This window comes from Labeo rohita, chromosome 3, assembly GCF_022985175.1.
Source record: "Labeo rohita strain BAU-BD-2019 chromosome 3, IGBB_LRoh.1.0, whole genome shotgun sequence".
Classification (NCBI taxonomy): domain Eukaryota; kingdom Metazoa; phylum Chordata; class Actinopteri; order Cypriniformes; family Cyprinidae; genus Labeo; species Labeo rohita.
In genome coordinates, this window is record NC_066871.1 from 25,115,459 (window position 1) to 25,138,236 (window position 22,778).

The 22,778-nt window shown below is 36.9% G+C and overlaps 2 protein-coding genes across 5 annotated transcripts in view; both read right to left on the minus strand.

The window, feature by feature from the left end:
- Positions 1-921: 921 nt before the first annotated feature.
- On the minus strand, positions 922-5,300 carry phospho1 (phosphoethanolamine/phosphocholine phosphatase 1). Of its 2 annotated transcripts, XM_051106438.1 has the most exons (3): positions 4,838-5,300; positions 4,318-4,355; positions 923-2,731 (listed from the first exon to the last, which is right to left on the minus strand). In XM_051106438.1, the coding sequence occupies exon 3, from the start codon at positions 2,673-2,675 to the stop codon at positions 1,824-1,826; it is 852 nt and encodes a 283-aa protein (XP_050962395.1). In that variant the 5' UTR covers positions 2,676-2,731; positions 4,318-4,355; positions 4,838-5,300; the 3' UTR covers positions 923-1,823. The 2 variants fall into 2 exon arrangements, with proteins under 2 accessions (XP_050962396.1, XP_050962395.1); XM_051106439.1 differs by lacking the exon at positions 4,838-5,300 and having other exon boundaries at positions 922-2,731; positions 4,318-4,351.
- A 5,022-nt stretch (positions 5,301-10,322) lies between these two features.
- znf652 (zinc finger protein 652) overlaps positions 10,323-22,778 on the minus strand; it is a 26,657-nt gene continuing 14,201 nt past the window's right edge. For all 3 annotated transcript variants that reach the window (XM_051105901.1, XM_051105902.1, XM_051105903.1), the window contains exons 3-7: positions 17,862-19,105; positions 15,893-16,040; positions 15,637-15,752; positions 13,774-13,918; positions 10,323-11,557 (exon numbers count right to left, since the gene is read on the minus strand). In XM_051105901.1, the coding sequence (XP_050961858.1) occupies positions 10,971-11,557; positions 13,774-13,918; positions 15,637-15,752; positions 15,893-16,040; positions 17,862-18,908 (2,043 nt within the window). In that variant the 5' untranslated portion in view covers positions 18,909-19,105 and the 3' untranslated portion in view covers positions 10,323-10,970. The remainder of the gene's footprint in view (positions 11,558-13,773; positions 13,919-15,636; positions 15,753-15,892; positions 16,041-17,861; positions 19,106-22,778) is intronic.

Sequence of the window (22,778 nt, forward strand, 5' to 3'; positions counted from 1 at the left end):
GCTTTAAATTGATCATAAGTGACGACAAAGACATTTATAATGTTACAAAAGATTTCTGTTTCAGATAAATGAAAGAAACCTGAAAAATTATACTCTGTTTCTATGCTGTTTTTTACATAATAATAATAATAATAAATGTTTTTTGAGCAGCAAATCAGAATATTAGAATGATTTTTGAAAGATCATGTGACTGGAGTAATGATGCTAAAAATTCAGCTTTGAAATCACAGTAATAAATTGCATTTTAAAATAAATTAAAAAATTATTTTAAATAGTAAAATAGTACAAATATTTCACAATTTTACTGTTTTTGTTGTGCTGTGGATCAAATAAATGCAGGCTTGGTGAGCAGAAGAGACTTCTTTATAAACATTCAAAATCTTACTGTTCAGAAACTTTTGACTGGTAGTGTATATCACAAAGGTATTTTAGAGAAAAACAAAAGCTTGTATTCTCTATTCTTATGTGCTGACTAACTAAAATCAAAATAATATAATTAATGTTGATGTATTTAGCTAGTTCTTTTTAGCTGTTCTTTAGCCTGAAACAGACTTAACATAAGAGTGCATAGGTGTTTTGATATAAATGCTCATTTAAAATGAAATAATCAATTAGTTTCATCAATATAAATACACTGTTATTATTATGGCCAGATGAAGAGAATTTGAGGCATTTTAGTCATGTGTATAATTGAACATAGTCTCTTTAAGAATAATTATTCTTATAATTATTTAAACTACTTTTTAATTTGCAAAGAAACTGACTAAATCACAGAGGCGATAATCTTCCTCTTGTCTGAATGAAAACATTCTGCTGAATTCTGGAATAATAAATATTCCAGTTTTTATCTAATTTTATAATTTCTTATAGCTTTTAAAGCTATATTCCCCAAAGCTTTTTGTGTCAGTCAGTTTCTGATTATACAAAACAACATGTACTGTGGAAAGGGCTACGCAAGTCAGCATGATTTAAATTGATTCTGGAATTTGATCTCATTGTGTCTATAGATATCCTGAAAACCATGTAAGACACATGACAGGTGCTGGGGTGAGGGGTCAAAAAACATGCTCGGACACAGAGTTGAGTAAATGGCTTTATATCCATGCTGGTGAGAGATCTCAGATCCATAATCTCACATCCAAAGTTCACAAACTTTGTATAACAGAAAGGAACAAACACACAACAAAACACAAATACTTAAAATCACTGATTAAAAAAACTACAGCACATCCTGCCAACAGAGGATGGGTTCAAGTTACTAACAAAAAACATAGCATACAATACATACAGTATTTCAATGGCAAATACTAACCATTGATAGTTATTTCTAAGACAAGATAACCGTTTTAGTGAATCACCATTTTTCACATAAACAATGACCTATAGCACCTCTCAGATTTGCATCTTTGAAACTATAAAAAGAACAGATATTTAGATTTATGACAGTACAACACAGAAATTGGTCCTAAGCATGATGATAAAAAAAAAAATAATGCATTTAGGGATAGACTCTGTAGGCCAGTGTTAGTGTTAATGCAATCAGATAAAAAAAAAAACTAAGCTTCTCAATCATACACACACACATACATATTATGTATTCATTATCATATGGATGTGTCCGTGTATTTAAATGTAAGTTTTTATGGGTGTGATTTCATCTGCACCAACAACGCTTCTTAATAAAAGACCCTTTTTATAAATGAGCCTGGCAGTTTCAGCTGCCAGAACTAAGCTGGTACATATTTGGCAAAACCAAATGAGTTTGGAATGTACTCAAGTAAGCTGTAGACATTTTAGGGCCTCGTTTAGGTGTATGTATATATTCAAGGCCTCTCTAATATCTTCTTCAGGGTGTTAACGACATCCTCTCCACTTTTCCAGGGCACCACACTGGCCTTGAACTCCCCAGGTTTGGCTTCCGCCATCTCCTGGATCAGTTTGTGCATTGGAAAGTCTAGTCGTGGGAATGCTACATCGCCTGGTGACAGTGTGAGTGACGGGCAAAAGTCATTGGCCCCATCACCCATGTACAAAACCTTCTGATACGGTCGTCCGCCCCTTTCTCGCACACGCTGGGCCAAGTACTGCCTCACCACCACCGCTTTGCACATGTTCGCCGGGCATCGCAGACACTCGTGGGAGTGGAAGGGGCGAAGCTGCAGCTGCCCATTATCATCAAAGTGAGCCGGGTTGGTGAAAATGCGCAGAAACAGTGGGCGGAAGCCCAGGTGCTGCAGCCACGTCTCGATGAAGACAGTATTAGCGTCTGACACACAAACGACTTCAAAGTCTCTTGATGGCTGGGAGAGCAGGAAATGCATCAAAGTGGGGATGCCTGGGCAGGGAGGGAGTTTCTCCACTGTGCTTCGAATAGCAGCAGGGGTGACGCCCTGTTCGGCGAGGTAGGCCAGCACACGCTGCATGTACTCATTGTAGCGGCCGGGACGGTAGGTGTCCTTCAACCAGCCGGGCAGGGCTCCACCAGGCGCCACAGTAACTATAGAGTCGTCGCTGCACTCGTCCACCAGGGTCTCGTCAAAGTCAAAGAATATAAGGAAACGCCTGTCGTTAGGGGGCGGAGCTTGAGCTCTGCTTCGCTGTTGGTGGTGCTCCTCCATTCCTCTAGGAGGATTGGGTGGGGAAACGCAGCAGTTGAAGACAGAGTCCCGCATCATGGATAGGAGGGGAAAAAAGCTCAGATGTCTTTTCGTGTCTGACCTCAGCTCCGCCACTGCAAATAAAAAGAGCAATCTGGTTATGCCAGAACTTCAAGCAGACAAAAGACTGAGAAAAAAAAACAAGCTGAATGCATAACAGAAAGGAAAAACAAGACATTAAAACCCAGCTGTGAAGTAAATAAAACTTTAGTCCTAATATCTAACAATTTTGAATATTTAGAATGTCATAAAATCACCTCAGAAATAGCTTTTCCCCTAGATACAAATACAAAGTCAAATATTTATTTAAAATATTGACAAATCTGGCATTCAGTTGACTGAATACATGAATTGAGACTACATTGTGGTTTCAAACTGAATTTCTATTTATGCAGTTTTCTTTGAACGGTCACAAAAGATGTGTTAAAATATAAACATTTTGAAAAATAAAAAAAATATAAAAAAATAAAAATATTTTCTTTAAATAATACCTCACTGTTGTGTTTTTCTTGAATTTAATATGTTTAAATTTATATAAAGCATTGATTTGTTGTCTGAGGACTATGTTTTTAGGGGTATTAAATGGCCATCTCACATATACACTACCAGTCAAAAGTTTTTGAACAGTAAGATTTGTAATGTTTTTTAAAGAAGTCTCTTCTGCTCATCAAGCCTGCAATAATTTGATTCAAAATACAGCAAAAGCAGTAATATTGTTAAATATTTTCACTATTTTTTTCCTATTTGAATATATTTTAAAATGTCATTTATTCCTGTAATTTCAAAGCTACATTTTTAGCATCATTACATCCGTCACACAATCCTTCAGAAATCATTCATTCTAATATTCGGAATTGCTGATCAAAATGAAAAATTATTATTATGTTTAAAAACAGAACAGATGCATTTTTTCAGGTTTCTTTGATGAATAGAAAGTTCAGAAGAGCAGCGTTTATCTAAAATAGAAATCTTTTGTAACACTACGAATGTCTTTATCATCACTTTTGATCAATTTAAAGCATCCTTGCTAAATAAAAGTATTTCTATAATTTCTTCCCTCCCCCAAAATATACTGACTCCCAAGCTTTTGAATGGTATAGTGTATAATGTTGCTTTTTATTTCAGATAAATGCTTATCTTTAGATATTTCTATTAATCAAAGAATCCTTAAAAAAATGTACTCAACTATTTTAAATATTGATAATAATAACAATAAAAAAACATTTACTGAACTGCAAATCAGCATATTAAAATGATTTCTTTAGGATCATGTGACACCGAAGACTGGGGTAATGATGCTGAAAATGTAGCTTTGATCACAGGAATAAATTACAGTTTAAAATATATTCAAATAGAAAGCAGTTATTTTAAACAGTAAAAATATTTCCCATTTTTATTGTTTTTGCAGTATTTTGAATTAAATAAATGCAAGCTTGGTGAGCAGAAACGAGCAGAAAACATTACAAATCTTACTGTTCGAAAACTTTTGACTGGTAGTGTAAAAAGACCACTGAATGAAATTATACATTTGTGTTAAGAGCAATGTTGACGTTTAAAAAAACGTCAACATTAAGGTTAAGGTTATGTATCATGTCGATTCACCGAACTAGTTTTAAACTTTTAAGACCTCTGTATCTATAATTAAAATGATGCAACTCACCTCCGTTCACCTTAAGCTGGCCGCAGCGCAGTGTCAACCTATAACAGAAGAAGAATACAGAGAAATATGACTTCACATTTACCAAACTGTATCCTACTCACTCAGAAATGTTTCCATTAAGACAGCGAAAACAGCCTTGTTAACAGCGACCGTGCACAAAATGTACTGATAATACGATATAGTCTACTGTAACATAAGTTAGATGACAGCGTCATTATTTATGTTTTGTTTTAAAGACTTGTAATCAAAAACAGTTACGCTGCATATCTCTATGACCTTGGTTTCACTTTACATGCATTACAGAACAGATGATGCAACAGAAGCACCTGTATTTTCGTGCGCTTCGATACTTAGCTCAAGGCATTGTTTTAAAGTTAATCAAATAGTTAAATTGCTAATTAATTTAAAATATAAAAAAGTATGTAACGTATAAGGTAATGACACCAAAAATCCCACAGCATATAAACAGACAAAAAGGACAGGACATAATGGAATAATTGTAAGGAAAATAGCAAAGTACCTTGAGCTGGACGTCCAGTTTAGATGTTCATCACTGCCGACCGCTGCTTTCTCCGTCTGCCCGGCTTCTCAAAAGTGCTGGAGATTTATGGTCTGATCTTGCTTCATGGAACCACAGTGACGCGCATCGCATGGGCTCCGCCTCTCATCCATCACTATCCAAACCCCACGGAGAACCTCTGCGATGCGCTACTGTGCAGATCATTAACAGCTTTCCGACTTAAAGCTTTTACAAAATAAAATACACAAAGAACACTAATAAAGGAAAACAAATCGGTCGAAACTGGACTTGTTGAAACGCTGAAATGTAGTCTATTGTTTGTATATTTTATTGTACATTCATTACTTTTATATGAGCGTGAGAATGGGATGACAGGGGGGGTTCTTAAATATACACTACCGTTCAAAAGTTTGGAGTCAGTAAGACTTGTAATAGTCTTTAAAGAAGTCTCTTATGCTCATCAAGGCTGCATTTATTTGATTAAAAATATAGAAAAAACCAGTAATATTGCAAAATGTTTTTACAATATAAAATAATGTTTTTTATTTTAACATACTTTAAAATAGAATTTATTCCTGTGATGAAAAGCTGAATTTTTATCAGCTGTTACTCCAGTCTTAAGTGTCACATGATCCTTCAGAAATCATTCTAATATGCGGAATTATTATTAGAATGATCAATGTTGGATAATATCAACAGTTGTGCTGCCAAATATTTTTTGGAACCTGTGATTTTTTTTCAGGATTCTTTCATGAATAACAAGTTTAAAAAGTACAGTGTTTATTTAAAATATAAATATTTTATAACAATGTAAATTATTTATTGTTAACTTTTAATAAACTTTTAATTATTAACTTAATACATCCTTGGTGAATAAAAGTATTAATTTCTTAAAAAAAAAAAAAAAAAAAGAAACAATAAAAATGTACTGACCCCAGACTTTTGAACGGTAGTGTATACTTTGCTACATTTTTGTACCTTTTTGTGTATGCACTTTGTTGCATAAGTATATTTACGTTTCACTCGCGTAAAAATATATTACAAGAGCACGTAACCTTTCAAACAGAAATTGCGTTTGCGTAAGGTTAAATATAGCAAAAGTGTGCCTCTAAAGCACATCAGATAAACAAACAAACAAACTAAATTAAATTTAGCATTTAAATGTCTTTTTAATGTGGGCAGGCTATCCACTTTTTTCCTTGTGATGGGTCATTGTTGAACGATTCGTTCATTTTGAACGAATCATCTCGGGGAGTGATTCGTTCAGTCGCGCATGCGCAACATCCTATTAGGTTCTGTACTGGAATGAGTTCCACTCTTTCGAATCTTCGGGTTTTTGGAGTCGTTCGTTCATCTTATGGGGCTGTCACGTGATGAACGAACGACTCAAACCCGAAGACTCGAGTCGAGAGATGAACTAATCAATTCTTTTTCTGGCTCAGACTGCATTGATTAAGCTTATGGGGCTGTCACGTGATGAACAAACGACTCAAACTTGTCAGATAAGAGGTGAGGTGAGCTAATCATGCACTAAAGACCCAGGTAAACAATGAATTAATCTTTTCTAGTTTTGTCTTGTTTGTGTTGTGATCAACATTTGTGTAAGCAGTAGATGTGTTAGGGAAGTAACACTTAACATTTTAATTATATTTTGCGAAAACGACCGAAATGACTCGAAAAAAGATTTGTTCTTTTTGCTGAACGAGACTCAAAGGTAAAATGATCCGAACTTCCCATCACTACTTTTCCCTCCCAAAATAGCAGGGGCAGCCATTTGTAAATTTTATGGGTCGGCTTCCGGTCTCATTGGCGTCTAGCTATTTTTGCTTAACAAAATAGCTCGTTTTGCTGCTTGACTTTGCAAATTGGTATGTCTAAATACCCGATGAGCGCCGCCATGATGGATTCTAACTTCTGTTTGGATGCTCTCTTGTTCCAGTCTTCATAAAAATTCATGTTAAAATGGGATAAAGAGATCGAATTAATTAAACAAACTTTTTAAACATAACTTAATAGGCTGCAAAAAAAACAACAAAAAAAAACTGTGCCTTTAACTTGACTAGAAACACAACCCTTACAAAAATTAACCATGGTTTTCTGATAGAGTAGCAAGGCCATGGTTACTTTGTGGTTACCATGGTTTTTGATTTTATTTGTAGTAAAACCATGGTAAATGTTCGTAAGGGCAGAGACTGGAAATAAAGCATCTTTCTGTTATGAGGCGGACAAGACTTCCACATTCAGGAAGAAGGAAATAACCAGAAGTCTGGATAATTTAAACTAAGGAGAGTGCAGCTTGGACACAGGGGCACTCCCGTGTTTAGTCTCGTGAGAACATCTTGTACTTTAAAGTTCCTTCTGTAGAGAAATGCTAATTACAGCCTATTTAAAAAAAATTAGGAGGTGTGGAAAAAAGAACTGGTTTGTCAGTATCAACATTTCTAAACAGGAAAATCTTGATACTTGATGGCATTTATAGCATTCTATGTAGACTTCATTTAAATGAACTCTTCTACAGGGGCCAGCTGCATAAAAGGTTTAGACTAGTCTTACAAGTTAGTCCTTTAAGAACGACCATATTTTTAAAAAATTCAGTTACATTAAATCATAGATTTAAATAATAAAACTGATTACCCGCTTGCTAACTGCTAGTTGGTCAAACTCGTACTTAAGACACCTAACATAGAGGGTCCTAACATAGAGGCTAAGTTTATGCAACTTGCCCCAGGTCTATGTTGGGCAGAAGATACAAAATGAGACTACTGATTTATTCCAAGAACATAAGGCGATCTGTCAATGCAGTTGTACTCGTCACTCAACACAGATAACGATATCAAATCTGTGTCATTGTGAAGAAAAACACTGAATGCAAATGTTCTTTGTTTCATTTTCATCACCAGAGTTCAATGAGTTCAATGACACACCAATCACATGCTGAACTTCTGCATTCAGCACACACACACAGATTCGTCTGGTTTGTTATCCTTCTGGGGACTCACCATAGGCGTAATGGTTTTTCTACTGTACAAGCAGTATTGTCTGTCGCCCTACACCAACCTTACCCCTCTCAGGAAACTTTCTGCGTTTTTATATTCTTAAAAAACTCACGCTCTATGATTTATGAGATCGCTTCCCCATGGGGACCTTAATTTAGGTCCTCACAAGTCACACAGACTTCAGGTTTAAGTCCCCACTGGGATAGAAAAACAGGTACTCTCACAGACACATTGGGTTTCAATGTTTTATAGGGACATTCTACAGACATAATGATTATTATACTGTACAAAATGTATTTTCTATCCCCTTAGCCTAACCCTAACCCTACCCCTAAACCTACACAGCACACCAAACTTTCTGCGTTATTAGCTTTTCAGAAAATTTTATAAGCTGTTTTCCTCATTGGGGACCAAAAAAATTGTGACATTTGATCCTCATAACATAGGGCAGGGGTTTTCAAGTTGGGATGGGGGGCCCTAGAAAATGTTTGGAGAAAAAGCATAAAGAGTATAAAAATAAAATGCAAAAATTATATTATTATCATTATTGTAATTTTAATTATATTATATAATTAGATACAATTACATAATTATAGTAATTATAAAATAATTAATACAAAAATATGAATAAGTGAATAATTTTAAATTTCTAAAAATGAAAACAAATAAATAAATATATTGAATTGAATTTGAAAATTTAGATTTAAAAGATAAATAAATAAATACTGTACTTTACTTTAAAATACATTTACAATAATTGTTTTAGAAAAATGAATAATAAATGTAATTTAATAGAAACTAAATTTTTTTCCAATTAATATTTTAGACTTGCTTATATGAATTTGTCACAGGGTAAATTGGGTATTTATACAGGAAACTATAAAAAAAAAATCTTAATTATATAACAACACAATAATATCTTAAAATATCATAATTGGGGGTCTGTGGCATCTAAAAGATTGAAAACCCTTGACATAGGGACCAGGTACACACAACCACACACTATAGTGTATTGTTTTGCATAAAGCTAAACTTTCTGTTTGTATAAAACATCTAAATAGTGCTTATCTTATAACAAAACAAAAAAAAAAAAAATAAAAACATCAATGAGAGACTAAACCGAAAGCAACCTGCATATAATCTAGACTAGTCTAAACGAGTTCAAAGGTATAATGAGATTCATGAAGGTCATAATCATGAAACAGGCCCTTTAGTCATTAAAAATGACCCACTTCTCAAAATTATGACATACACATACACAAAAACAGACAAGTGAGTTGTGCTTGTGGCTAATTTGTTTTTTACTTCTTTAAAGTTAGCAGAAAGTGTTAAATGAACAATATAAAAAAAAGGCCCAACATTAATGCAAGTCCATCATGGTGTCTCAAAAACATGAAAACAATACAAAACAGAACTCGATGCTTCTGTACCAGACACAACACTAAAAATAAAACACTGCGGAGAGGGTAGAGAGGGTTGAAACAGACTAGCTGAGAAGAGATTTGATTAAAAACACCTCACAAGAATAAACATTATTATGGTCTGCTTATTTTTCTTATCTAGCAAGGTTTTATTAGAAAGTGCATTCCATCAACTGATGGAGAATGGAGAGAATCAGACCAAAAGCAGCCCAAAACATATCAAGTTAAAAAAACAAAAGCACATGATTGACAGCCACCTGAACTAATAAGAGTACTTCTCAGGTGAGAAGGGGCAGGGTATGAAGGCAAAACACAGCTTCTTACGGTACAAACTATAGAGTTCTCTGAGATACAATGAAATATGTCCAATTGATTCTCCCCATTTTCCAACAGCCAGCCATCTTTCACATGTCAGACACATGATAAACAATTCTTTGTCAGTTGCGCAAACCTCTAACTTGGCAGTAAAGTGCAGAGGACAGATGCTTTTGTCTAATGATAGAGAACAAAAATAATTCACAATCAATCACTCAGTCTAACTGACTCAAGACTTCCAATCACTTTATCTGTGCTGCTCCTAACGTCACTATTTAACACATAAGCAACCATTTTAACACTCACTCACACTAATCATTTGCATGATAAAGAATCATGTACCAGGAAAGGACAGAGAGCAACTAATAAGCAGCTTTTGATACCAGCACCACAGGCATAAGATCATTCAAACACACACTCACACACACTTTTCTCCTACATTCAGTTGAATACATGATTAGAAACGAAACCCTTCCAACCCATCACGCAGACTCTCGCAAGCACGCATCTCACTTCAACATAGAAATCTGGTTTCCTTTTTAAAAAGTCTCACAGATGCTCATCTACTTTATACAAATAAAAATATTGGTTAAGTGAGTTAGGTTGTATAGAACATACAGTAAAACTAATGAATGATATTTTTCGCCTTTAGTTGCAGTCTTCCTATGACACATCACAGCATTGGTCTTCCTTAACAGTCTCAACCTCCGACTGAACTTGCCGGAGAGCTACAGGCATTACCCAGTAAGCATATTTTTATTTTATTAAAAAAAAAAAAAAAGAAAAAGAAAATTCCACATATGAATAAAATCACTGACAACCACAATCAGGCAACAGAAAGGTTTCAGTCATTTAGACCACACTGAGTTTACTGCTTAAGTGCTGTATACTATGTTTTATGTAATGATTCGCTATGTAGAATATGAACATTTTCCGTTGTCGGGAAGACCTGCATTTCTAAAAGAGGTTACACTGCATTTTTTGAAATCTAGACCTTTAAACCTGTGAACGTTTGAACCCGTAGATCCTTTGCAACAGCAGCTGAGTCGATAAAGAGTTAGAAACATGTTTGTGCCATTGAAATCCCAATGACCCATAATTTTGATCGTTGTGACAGAGTTTGAGTGAATCCGAGTAATGCTTTTGGAAGTTTGCCCTTGTGTTCTTGAGATCAGTTCACAGCTGTCTAACAATCCTGTTTGGTCACGAGTGCTAGTGGCAAGTTGGTTTGTAGTATCAGTTTTGTATCACACACTCTCACACACACACATACATACATAAACATTGCATTGAGTTCCAGCTGATTCCTGTGAGAAATAGACAGATGTGTGTCCGTCCGCGTCGCTCTGTTTTCCAGCGAGCACCTGATTTCACATTAGTGAGTTTGTGTACAAGAGTGTTTCAGTGGTGTTGCGGAGCGGCGCCCTGTCGGAGGTAGGCGTCCTCGTGTGCGCAGTGGTTTATTGGCTCGCTCTTGAACAGGGCGGGGGGAGGGGGCAGGACAGAAGGCTGCACTGAGATCTGCTGAGGGGCGTGGCTTGTCATGGGGGCGTGTCCTGTGTGATGGACAGGAGTGTGTGTGTGTGCGGGGTGATGCTGTGCGGGCGCCGTCTGCAAGTGCAAATGAGAGAAGCCGTGTGCGGTGACCGCCCGTTGGGGTAGGGGCCCCCCTGCGGCAGGACTGATCATTACGGGACCCACGGGCGTCGACTGAGCGGGCTGGGTTGGGTTAGGGGTGTGGCTTGAAGACGGCGTGTGGCCGGTCAGGTGAATGGGAAGCGGCATGCTGGCAGGCTGAAGGGTCACCGGGCTGGTGACACGAAAGCACTTTTCTCGGTGCGCCTTGAGCATGTTGGAAAAACGGAAACGCTGGCCGCAGATTTCACAGGGGTATGGTTTTTCCCCTGTGTGCGTACGCCGGTGCCTCTTCATGTTTGGTCGACTGGTAAAACTCTTCCCGCAGATCTCACAGATGAATGGTTTCTCACCTGAAGAGAAATCGAAAGGTGGGAGAGAGAAAAATGAGATCTTGTTTTCATCGCTGGCAATAGAGCTACGCAGAGAGCAGGATTTAAACATGTGGTGTCTCATGTTATTACAGAGGACGTCTGGGAGTGTTTAACCACATGAGTTTAAATGTGTCCGCTACAAGGTTAGACTTGAAGAACCAAGTGGAGGGTACAGAAAAACATCAGAAAGACTCTAAAATTACTCTAAAATTACACATACAGAACAAGTAACCTAAGTGAATAATTTTTAATAGTTTAAGTCTCAAGTCTTTAAAGTATTTTCAACAACAGTAAATAAACAAATCAGAACTGTTCTAATCTTACAGTATGAACTTTTTTTGAATAAAATACGCATTTTAAAACATCGTACAACTGCTTTTTACTGATTGGTTGTTGGCATACAAAAAAACATAATAACCAAATCTGAACGGAGTGTCCATTTACATTAAGTGCAAATAGCCTGCCTTGTTGGCAGAGGCCATTTACACTAACTCCGCCCACCAACCTGTGACTGGGCTAGTCAACACTACAAAAGACGAGTATCAAACATCAGCTGTATCGGCGTAGATGGTAAAACACAAGCCATAGTCATTTTTGATGCAACTGACCCGGGTTCAAATCTGCCTTTTGCGAATCCGTCTTTTTTCCTCCAATTTTAAACTCATATCACATCGGAAAGGCATTAATTTTTAAATAAAATGGAAATAATCGAAAAGTTGAAAATAAAGTTTCGGGTAGAGTTAGGGTAGGTGTAGAGAGGGCCTGTATTGTCCCAATAAGGTGGCATCCATTTAATAATTTGAATTAAAATTATGATTTACACTGAATATGTTATTAGTGCATTCTGTTTTACAATGTACTTCAATACCGCAGCAGCAGCAGCAGCTTAGCAGATAATCCTGTTATTTTAACAATTTAAATATAATCTATAGCTATTTGCACTGTCTAAATAGCATATTACAAAAAATATGCTATTTTCACTTTGTGTAAAGAACATCTATTGCTATTTGCTCTTTATGTAATTAGCCTCTATCGCCATTTACACTTAATGCAAATATCCGCTGCCATATTTTAATTTAATAGAGCTAAATGGGTGGATGATGTTATATTAAACAAATAACGCTCTGATAAATTTCCAACATGTTTGTGTTGGTCTGGGTTTCAGAATACACAGTTATGGCCAACCTCAGTTTTAGTCATAAATGCAAATGGATAAAGAAATAAATCAACCAAAAAACTAAAATGATATCATAATTTGCCAACCCCCATGCCCGATCTATATAACTTTCTTTAATCAGTGGAACAAACCAATGTTTTAAAAAAAAAAACAAAAAAACAATCAGTTTCAAGTTGCAAGTCCATATAATGCAAGTGTATGGGTACCTGAAAGCGAACCACAAAGGGTTTACGTCACGCTTCAGAACGTGCTGAAGTTTACATTAAACATGAACTGTGCATTCGACAACTTAAAACGTTTAAAATATCATTATTTTTCACACACCCACACACTTATTTCATATCAGTAGACACTGATTCATCAACTGACCCTTTGCAGAGAGTTTGACGGATAGGCAATCTGACCAATCATGACGCTAAATCTGCCATTTTTGTCCAATAAACAAACCAGACATAAGAGTAAATTAACGTCACTGGACTTGAACTTGGAAAATGGTGTATTAACAAATGTTTGCGGTTAAAACAAGATACCTTTTGATGTCCACTCATGTTTATTTCGTGTGATAAATAATAAAGAGGAAGAGATGATCGATTGACATGCCACTTAAATTGAAGCGCTGCAGAGACCAGGGTCAACTGGGGTTGAAAGAATTACCACTGTGTTAATTTTGTGTCAAATTTAAGGGACTTACACTTTCATTTTAATTGAATACACTTGCATAATATGGGCTCACAAAGATGGATTATTTCTATAAAAATCTCGTTTGTGCTCCAACGAAGAAAGTCACATATGTTTGGAGTGGCATGAGGGTGAGGGTGGAGATAATTAACATCATTTTTATTTATTATTTATTTTTTTAACTGAACAATATGCAATATGGATCTGCCTGTGTGGCATTTAGATGATGCCTAAATAAGGCTGTAGATTAGAATAATCATTATTATAGTAAAAGTGACTTCCAAATATATGTGAAAGACAACAAGAGACAGTCTATTCATTCACCATGTGATCAGCTCACCTGTGTGTGTCTTCATGTGCTCATCGAAATACTGTTTCATGTTGAAGTCTTTGCCACACCACTGGCACATAAACTGCTTGTGTCCTATATGAATGCTCATATGAGACCGCAGCTGGTATTTGTACTGGAACCTCTCGTCGCAGTTCTGCACACAGAAATAGACAGCGTGTGGGTGGATGCTGCTTCAGCCTTACTTCAAATCAGGGCCAGACTGAAGCAATCCCAACTTTGTAATATGACCGTAATAACCTATCATTACGGTTTATAAGCCTGTCATTGACATACTATTTATAGGAATCAGGCCAATCCCACTCATCTAGACTCTCGTACACTGTACCCTTAAGTGAAACCCACGAGCCCCACCCTGACCACCCTCACCGGGTGTAAACCCCTAATGAATTTCAAAGGAAAAGATTCCCTAAAGAACAGCAGAGGGAAAAACCAAAAGAGTTATTACAGTTATTAAAGATTCTACATTATTACAGATTCACAGTGCGAAATGACTCTGACACTGATCTGAAACAGTGACGAGATGAGATTTCACAAACAAGCAGTTTGTGCATCCACACTAAAGCTGTCCACAGGACAGAGAACTTTTTTCATTTAAATATTAGCAACATTTGAATTACATTTGAATTCTAAAAACAATTTCGGTTAGGAGGAAAAGATCAGCGAACGTACGATTTTTAAATTTAACAGTCCACAAGAGGGCGCCGTAAATATAAATGACACGTGTTATGTTGTTTGAAGAAAAATGTTTTAAACTAAAGCACATAAAATTACTTTAACAGTTAAACTTATTGGTTCCAAAACTCATTTTTCACCATTGTTAACTTTAGCTGTGTATTTTGTGTATTCAATCAGCCAAACTGCCACTGAAATAGAAAAATAAGAGCCATTCAGTGTGAAAGGACTAATATTTCCATGCTAAAATAAAAAAAGTTGGCTTAGAAAAACAAGAAATGCATTTTCTGTTGTGCATTTACACACAGAGCTCTTGTCACAGACTGACAAGCAGCACTTTCAGAAAAGCCCTAGCCTGATGGCAACACTGGTTACATAAACACACCAAAAGACGTCAGTAAACAAATGTAACAAACTAAATTCTACTAACGTAATAAACAAATCTTTATTCACTCTCTTATTCAAATATACAGAAATACAGTGTTGTTTGTGCGTGTCAACACCCCCTGTGGATGTGGCATTTTACAGCATTAGCCTGTAAATATGGACAGGCTGGAAATGCACACATTTAGGAATCTAATTATCATTTTAATATTGTTGGCTTTATACTCTTACACTTTGGGAATGCATTTTAGAGTATTCATTCATGCATTAATAAAGAGTCACTGATGTTTAAAACTACAGGAAACAGCCAAATCCACAAACAAATGGGGGTTCAAGTTGGGGAAACCAAACAGAGGGGGATGTACCAAAAATACTGTACCAAATTCAACAGCTTAGATGTACATCTATTTAGGGGAAAGAAGGACTTTCTAGAGGAGAAAAAGGGTTTATGTGGAGCGGTAGTTTGTAGCTGGTTTTGGTTCAGGAACCAGACTTTACATTGGACATCAAACAAGGAGTCAACATGTACCAACCTCATAACGAGGATTTTATCTTCTTTTACCTTGCACAATAGTTTTTTTCTTTAATTTGCTAATTTTGTAATTTATGGTTTTCTAGGATAACCATGTCACTCATCAAGTCTATGATTTGCATGTCTTTTAACATTACTACATCACAAATGCATGCATTTATGTAGTTGCATTTTTTTTTTTGATTTCCTATTGTTTTTCCTTTCTCTCATTCACAATATCACAACAGATCACTTACGTATTGTGTCATATAATGTGTTCATACCTCACAACGGAAGGGCTTCTCTCCTGAATGCTGCAGTGAATGCACTTTCAGTGACATGCTGCGCTTAAAAGACTTTCCACAGGTTTCACAGGTAAACGGCATGTCCTTTGTATGAGCTAGAGACAGACAGAAGACCTGTTTTATTACGCATGTTTCTTTAATGTATTTTGTGGCTGTATAGACATTTAAAAAGATATTTTGACATCTTATTGAAGCTTTGCTGAAGTGCGTCTGTGAGCACGTTTACTGTACGTACCGACCATGTGCTTACGGACATGGGCCATGGTGTAGAATTTCTTTTCACAAATCTCACAGGCAAATTTCTTCTCGGCAAAGCCATGGACAATCTTAATATGCTCGTGGAGGGACCACAGTTTCTTAAAGGACTTATTACATGACACACACTGGGACAAAAAAAAAAAAAAAAAAAAAAACAGAGACACACTGTCATACAGTACAAGAATAACATATTTTGTGGTGTAACTACTCTCAGACCCTTTTCCTGAGTCTCAATGGCACTCTAAACATGAATAAAGTCTCCCTCTGCTGGTCAAGTCTGATATTAACACATTCCTAACCTTCAATGCACTTCATATTTCAAATCATATGTGAGATGTATACTTCAGTTATCAATTTATTTGAGAATTTATCTCAGTCTGCTGATACTGAACATCTAATTGCACATGTTGATTTCTCCTGTTTTTACCTTTGCCATCACCAAACTAATAATTTTTACCTTTGCCATCACCAAACTAATACCTTTGCCACTGAAAACAACTGTTCAACACTGCTGAATGCAGTTTTTGGCAAATTAATATGGAAAAATAATTTATTTTTTAAAAATGTTTAAGAAATTGGTTAAGAAAAAAAAGGGTTAAGAAATAATCTTTCATACTGTTCAGTATAATACTGTAATTTAAAATCAGAATTTTTTTTTTTTTTTTTTTTTTTAATTTAGACAAAATTAGACAACAGACAATTTATCATCAACATTTGTTACCCTAGACCACAAAATCAATCATATTCATAATCATAAGTCATTTTTTTGGAATTTTGGGATATATTTATACATCAGCTGAAAACATAGCTTTTCATTGATGTATGGTTTGTTAGGATAGGACAATATTTGGTCGAGATACAACTATTTGAAAATCTGCAAAAAATTCTAAATATTGAGAAAATCAACTTTTAAAGTTGTTGAAATAAAGTTCTTAGCAATGCATATTACTAATCAAAAATTAAGTTTTGATATATTTATGGTAGGAAATTTACAAAATATTTTGATGGAACATGATCTTTACTTAATATCCTAATGATTTTTCATATAAAAGAAAAATCGATCATTTTGACCCATACGATGTATTATTGGCTATTGCTACAAATATGCCTGTGCTACTTATGAGGTTTTGTTGTCCAGGGTCACATTTATGTATTAAGCAGATGATTTTATCCAAAGCAAATAAGGAACAATCTACTGATTTATTTTTGTTTTATAATACATATTTAATTTATCTAAATCTAAAGCTAATCTAAAGCTTTGGTCAATGTTAATTTAATATCATATTTTTGTGTTGCACATACAGTACTGTTCAAAACTTTGGGGTTGGTAAGATTTTTCAAACTTTTGAAAGATGAGTCTTATGCTCACCATCGCTATATTTATTTGACCAAAAATACTACAAAAACATTAATATTGTGAAATATTATTACAATTAGAAAACAACAGTTTTTTTTATGTGATGACAACACTTTCATCAGATTTCATCTGATCAAAAAGATCAAACAAAATTTGGTGTAATATTTTGTAGAAGCACCACAGACCCTCTCTGTTCCTCACAGCTTCATTTCCAACTGATTCACATTAAAGTGATTGTTCACCCAAAAATGAAAATGTAGTTATCATTACTCACCCTCATGTTGTTCCAAATCTGTAAGACCCTTTGCTCATCTTCAAATCACAAATTAAGATATTTTTGATGAAATCCGAGCTTTGTTACCCTGCATAGACAGCAACACTACTGACGCGTTTACGGCCCAGAAAGGTAGTAAGAACGTGTCAGTTGCGTTGTTGTCTGTGCAGGGTAAGAAAGCTCTCAGATTTCATCAAAAATATCTTAAATTGTGTTTGGAAGATTAACGACAGATTTTTGGGTGAACTATCCCTTTAAATAGGGTTTCTGTTTAGCATGTGGCTTTTCAATACAAGTTTGTGAAGATCCTCTCACCTGGATGTTCTTCTCACAGTCAGTCTGCTGATGAAGAGCCAGTTCACTCTCCAGCACAAATTTCTTCCCGCACTTGTCGCAGATCTGCATGCGTCTGTGCGTCACATTCATGTGCTTCTCCAGGTACCAGCGGGTGTTGAACACACGTGGACATTTTTCACACGCTAGCGTCTCTTTCTCCTCCCCCTCTCCCTTGGCTCCTCCTCCTCCCGCAACTGTCGCACCTGAGGTGGAGGAGGCGGAGCTTTTGGCCTCTTTGGCAGGTCTACGCTTTTGGGGCGGGCCGTCTGAGTTCTTCCTCCGCCCCCTGGTCGTAACCCCACCGGTCGCTGTGGCGACGCTCCCAGTAGATGAAGCGGCTACGCGGCGACTCTTTCGCCGTGGCGGGGCAGCCGCTCGACCCCTGTGGGTCCGTTGCACTCTTGTTTGCCGGCTGTTGTTCTCCTCTTCCTCATCATCTTGATCCTCCTCATCTAGATCCTCCTCAGCGCTATAGTCCTCTTCAATGCTGTCTTCTTCCTCGTCCTCCTCTTCTTCTTCCTCATCCTCCTCATCATCTTCTTCTTCTTCTTCCTCCTCACTATTGCTCTTGTCGTCTCCTGCAGTGTTTGCATTTGCCGCGTCGTCTCCTTTGGACACGTGCAGGGTCTGGTTATTGAGGTTGACCTCTACGATGATCTGTCCTCGTTTGAACTCGTCCTCCGCCCCGGCTCCCTCTTCAGCTTCGGAATCTTCTGACGTTCCGCCATTTCCGCTCTTCGTCGCAGCTGCTCCAGACCCTTCCCGATAAAACGGTTGAGTTGGGGCAGGATGGGGATTTAGGTCTGAGGGCATCTGCGATTCAGGCCTCGTGGCCATTGTGCTGTCGATGACCACCGAGTACGGCTTGGCCGCAGTTTCTCGCTTGTATAGCTTTGCCGAAAGCTCAGCATCAGGAGTGGAGGTGTTGTGGAAATATGTTTGAGATTGTTGAGTCATTTGGCCCTCCTCTTGAGACATCGTCTCCGGGCCGGACACCTCCTCCTTCAGTGTCTGGCAGGACTTCATCGGCAGCCGATCGCTCAATTAAATCGGAGTGTCTCCCTCTTTATTTTTGAGAATAACCACGGTTTCCTGTCAAGGACAATACAGGAGGCAATGTACCCCTCCTCTCGAATGAATGAGAGGAGGGCAAGAGAGCGTAAAGGAGGAGAGATGAGGAGAGATGCCTTAGCCTAGCCCAAACCGAGCCTCCATTACTTTCACTAGGGCATGAAGAGAAAGAAAAGGATTTGAGAAAAATCAAACAGGAAGACGAAGAAAATGAATAAAGCAAGTCTCACACTACAGAAGTTTTAGGCTGAGAAAAAAAAAAAAAAAAAAAAACTTGAGGGCCTCCCCAATAGTGTTAATTTTGTTGATACTAAACTATGACGAAAAACTAATTGACTAAAAGGAGGCGATGACAAGATGACAGTAAGGTCAATAAATGATAACTGTGACTATATCGGCATGCAATATAGTTGACGATAAAAGACGAGACTAAAATAAACACTTTACCTAAATCTGTTGCTGTGCCTCTACAAGCGAACTTTCATGTGTACGGTTGCCAGATATTGAGAGCTCAAATCCCCAAATCAGAGCTTCTCTGTTACAAGGATTCATTTACTGTCCAGCGTTTTGCTTGATTTTTGCAATCTGGCAACCCTGCGCTTCATTGCTAAAGTGCTGTAACTTTGAATTATTAGAATTACTATTATGAATTTCACTGTTATAATATTTTTTGTTTGTTTTACTAGTTTTCATAATGTAGAAAGAAAGAGCGCATACTGTATCTAAGTCTTTGATATTCATTTATATAATAAATAGCCTAATAATAAATCAGTACAAAAGGTGAGGTAAAATAAACCATGCGTATGAGTCGACATTCTATTGATTTGTGTTGATTGGTGAACGTGTAATACCTAAAATGCAAAAACAAATTTCTCAAATGACAACAATCACTGCATTATAATTTTGAGCAAAATCATTTTTTATCAGTTGAATCATTATACAGCATGACGAAAATGTAACTAAGATTTCATTGACTAAAACCAGACTTAAATGTTTTTACAGTATTGCGCATTATAACCAATCACACACCATTATGTTGAGTTTCTGAATGCAATGGCTAACCAGAGGCGTGCAGATGAGTCATCGCTGAAACCCCAGAGATTTGCTGTTCAGCACGCGCTGACTAAATTCTGACTTGCAAATTCTCTCATCATAAAAATGAAAGTGCAGATGTACCTGTGATGTTAATACAAGAGATATTTTCATCATACAGTGTAGACAGATTCACTGATCATAATGGGACTGTTTTTTAAAGTGCATAAACTCGCGCTAGACTGAATCAGTAATGATGTGCTTCGATAATGTAAATGTTCTTTGCTTATTTTCTGTAGCTGCTTTTTGAATAACTGAGAAAATGTAAGCATTATAATAAACTGCTATCATGGATGCAAAATTCACTTTCACATGTTGTTTGAACATAAATGTGTGCTGGCAGTGTGTGTACACAACCACCCCATAATGATAAAAGTCCAACAAGTGTTTTTTATTTAATCCCTTTAAATAATATCCCCTTTTTCAAATTAAGTGTGACATCACAGACCAAGGCCGCCATGAGTGAGCTGAGTGAGCTGTAAACACTCCGCCATTGTTTCAATGCTGGAGCAGGAGTAGACAAGAATGTCTCCTAAGCGACTGAGCTGTTCTGTAGCTGGATGTAATAATGAACATAGCAGTCATCATTTACTCCTGATATCTGAGCCACTGAAGACACAGAGGATTAACGTTATCCCCGATCTGCCTAAATGCATCCGTATTCACGCAAATCATTCATGATGCAGCTTTACCTACAGCAGAAGTGGGTAAAAGGGTTTTTTTGAATACTAGTTTCGTGGCTAAATGCAGCTAAAGTAAACAGGATGGCTCATCACACACAGAAGAAAGGGGCGGGGTGAGCAGAGCTCATTAGCATTTAAAGGAACATGCAACGAAACGGGTTTCTGTGAACAGAGCTGATTTTAAGAAGCTAAAAAGTGTTTTTACACTACCACAGAGAAATTTTAACCAAAGCATGTTAGCTTTTAGCCTTGTGCTGGAGTTTGTTCATTTCCAGCAATGAAACTATGTAAATAGTTAATTAAATAAATTAGCACAATTAAATAAATTGAGCATACTGCCCAGCACTAACGGCAATGATACGTCAGAACAGCTTGTGGAAGGTTTTGCTATAACACAAATGTATGTATTGAAAACGTACCACAACCATAAAGACAAGCACTGGGAAATTTGAGGTAAAAAAAAATAAAAAATCTGCGACAGGGTGTGCTGTGAACAGATTTCATAATTAGTTGGCATTTTAAAACTGAAGCCCGGTTTTAGACTGATGTTTTAGAGCTGCATGATTACCGAAAATGAAACCGGAGTTGCGATATGGCTTAGTGTGATTATGAAATTACAAAGGCTGTGATTTAACTGAATGAATATATGCACTGCATGTTTCAGAGTGAAGCACAGCGCTGCATTTTTTTTTTTTTTTTTTTTTACACAGGAGCAGCTCATGATCCAGTGTTTTCAGTGTCTCAGAGCAGCTCGGGTCAAATCTCTGAATCTGCTCTGAGTACAGAAACCATAATATCCACTAATCATCTTTTAAAACTATAGTCTCAAAGTTACAGTCTCCTTACATTTTCCCGCCAAAATAAAAGCTTGCTGGTTCAGCATTGGAAAAATTAAGAAATTAAGATTTCAGATGCATACCATGAATACCATCCTACAACAGGAATATTTCTTATTAGGGCCCGAGCCCTGAAAGGGCGAGAGCCCTATTGTTTTCCTTAGGATTATTCTTCTTCTTTATTATTATTTTTTGTCAAGGTTTTGGGGGGTTTTGGGGCCCTTAACATGCTCAAAAACTCTTGAAAATTGGCACACACCTTGGAATCTGCGGCCATTAGGGCCGGGCAGAGACTGGTACATGGGCGTGGCAAGGGGACTCTACAGCGCCCCCTGGAATTTGGAGGGTCATGTAGCACACATACTTGCACGTACACATATGAAACTCGGTACACATATAGAACTCATCAAGTTGAACAGCTTTTGCACTCTATGTCATTAGCTAATCCCAACAGGAAATTGGTTATTCTGGGTTTTGTCAAAAACGCATGCTCTGGAATTTGATATACTAGTCCTAGGTTTTTTACCCAATTGCCACCAAACTCGGTCAACCTGATCTCAAGACATTGGGGATAAAAAAATTGTGAGGGGATTTTTGATATCTCGAATGGTTTGGCCGTGGCGAGGCATTGAAATTATGGCGAGAAATGAGAAACAGGAAATGGCTAATAACTACTGCACACATTGTCTGATTCGGATGAAACTTCAGTGGTTTGTTCGTTGTATGATGCCGATCACATAGATGTGACTATTAGGAGTCAAAGTTATAGCGCCACCAACTGGCAACAGGAAGTGAGTCTCTTTTAAAAATGCTTTGATATCACATGGTTAATTTTACCCGATTTGCTTCAAACTTCATCAGAATAATGTCAAAACACGGCCGATGAGAATCTGTAAAGGGATCGTGGATACATTAAATGCTGTTGCCATGGCAACGTGTCAAACTTTAACATTTGTTTCCTGTGTTTTTGGGGCACTTAATAAGCTTAGATTTTCATGAAACTCAACACACACATCAGTATTAATGATAGTTAGACACTGGCAAAAGCTCATCAATGGGTGTGGAGGCACTCTATAGCGCCACCTTTTGTCAAAAGTGGGGGGGGTTAGTTTGAGCTACAGACACCAAACTCAGTATGGATATTGTTCTCATCAAGCCGGACAACTTTCTAATTTACATCCATTAGCTGCGACCAACAGGAAGTCTGCTATTTT

Coding starts and splice junctions, on each gene's coding strand:
- phospho1 (XM_051106439.1), bottom strand. CDS start 2,675: ATGATGCGGGACTCTGTCTTCAACTGCTGCGTTTCCCCACCCAATCCT.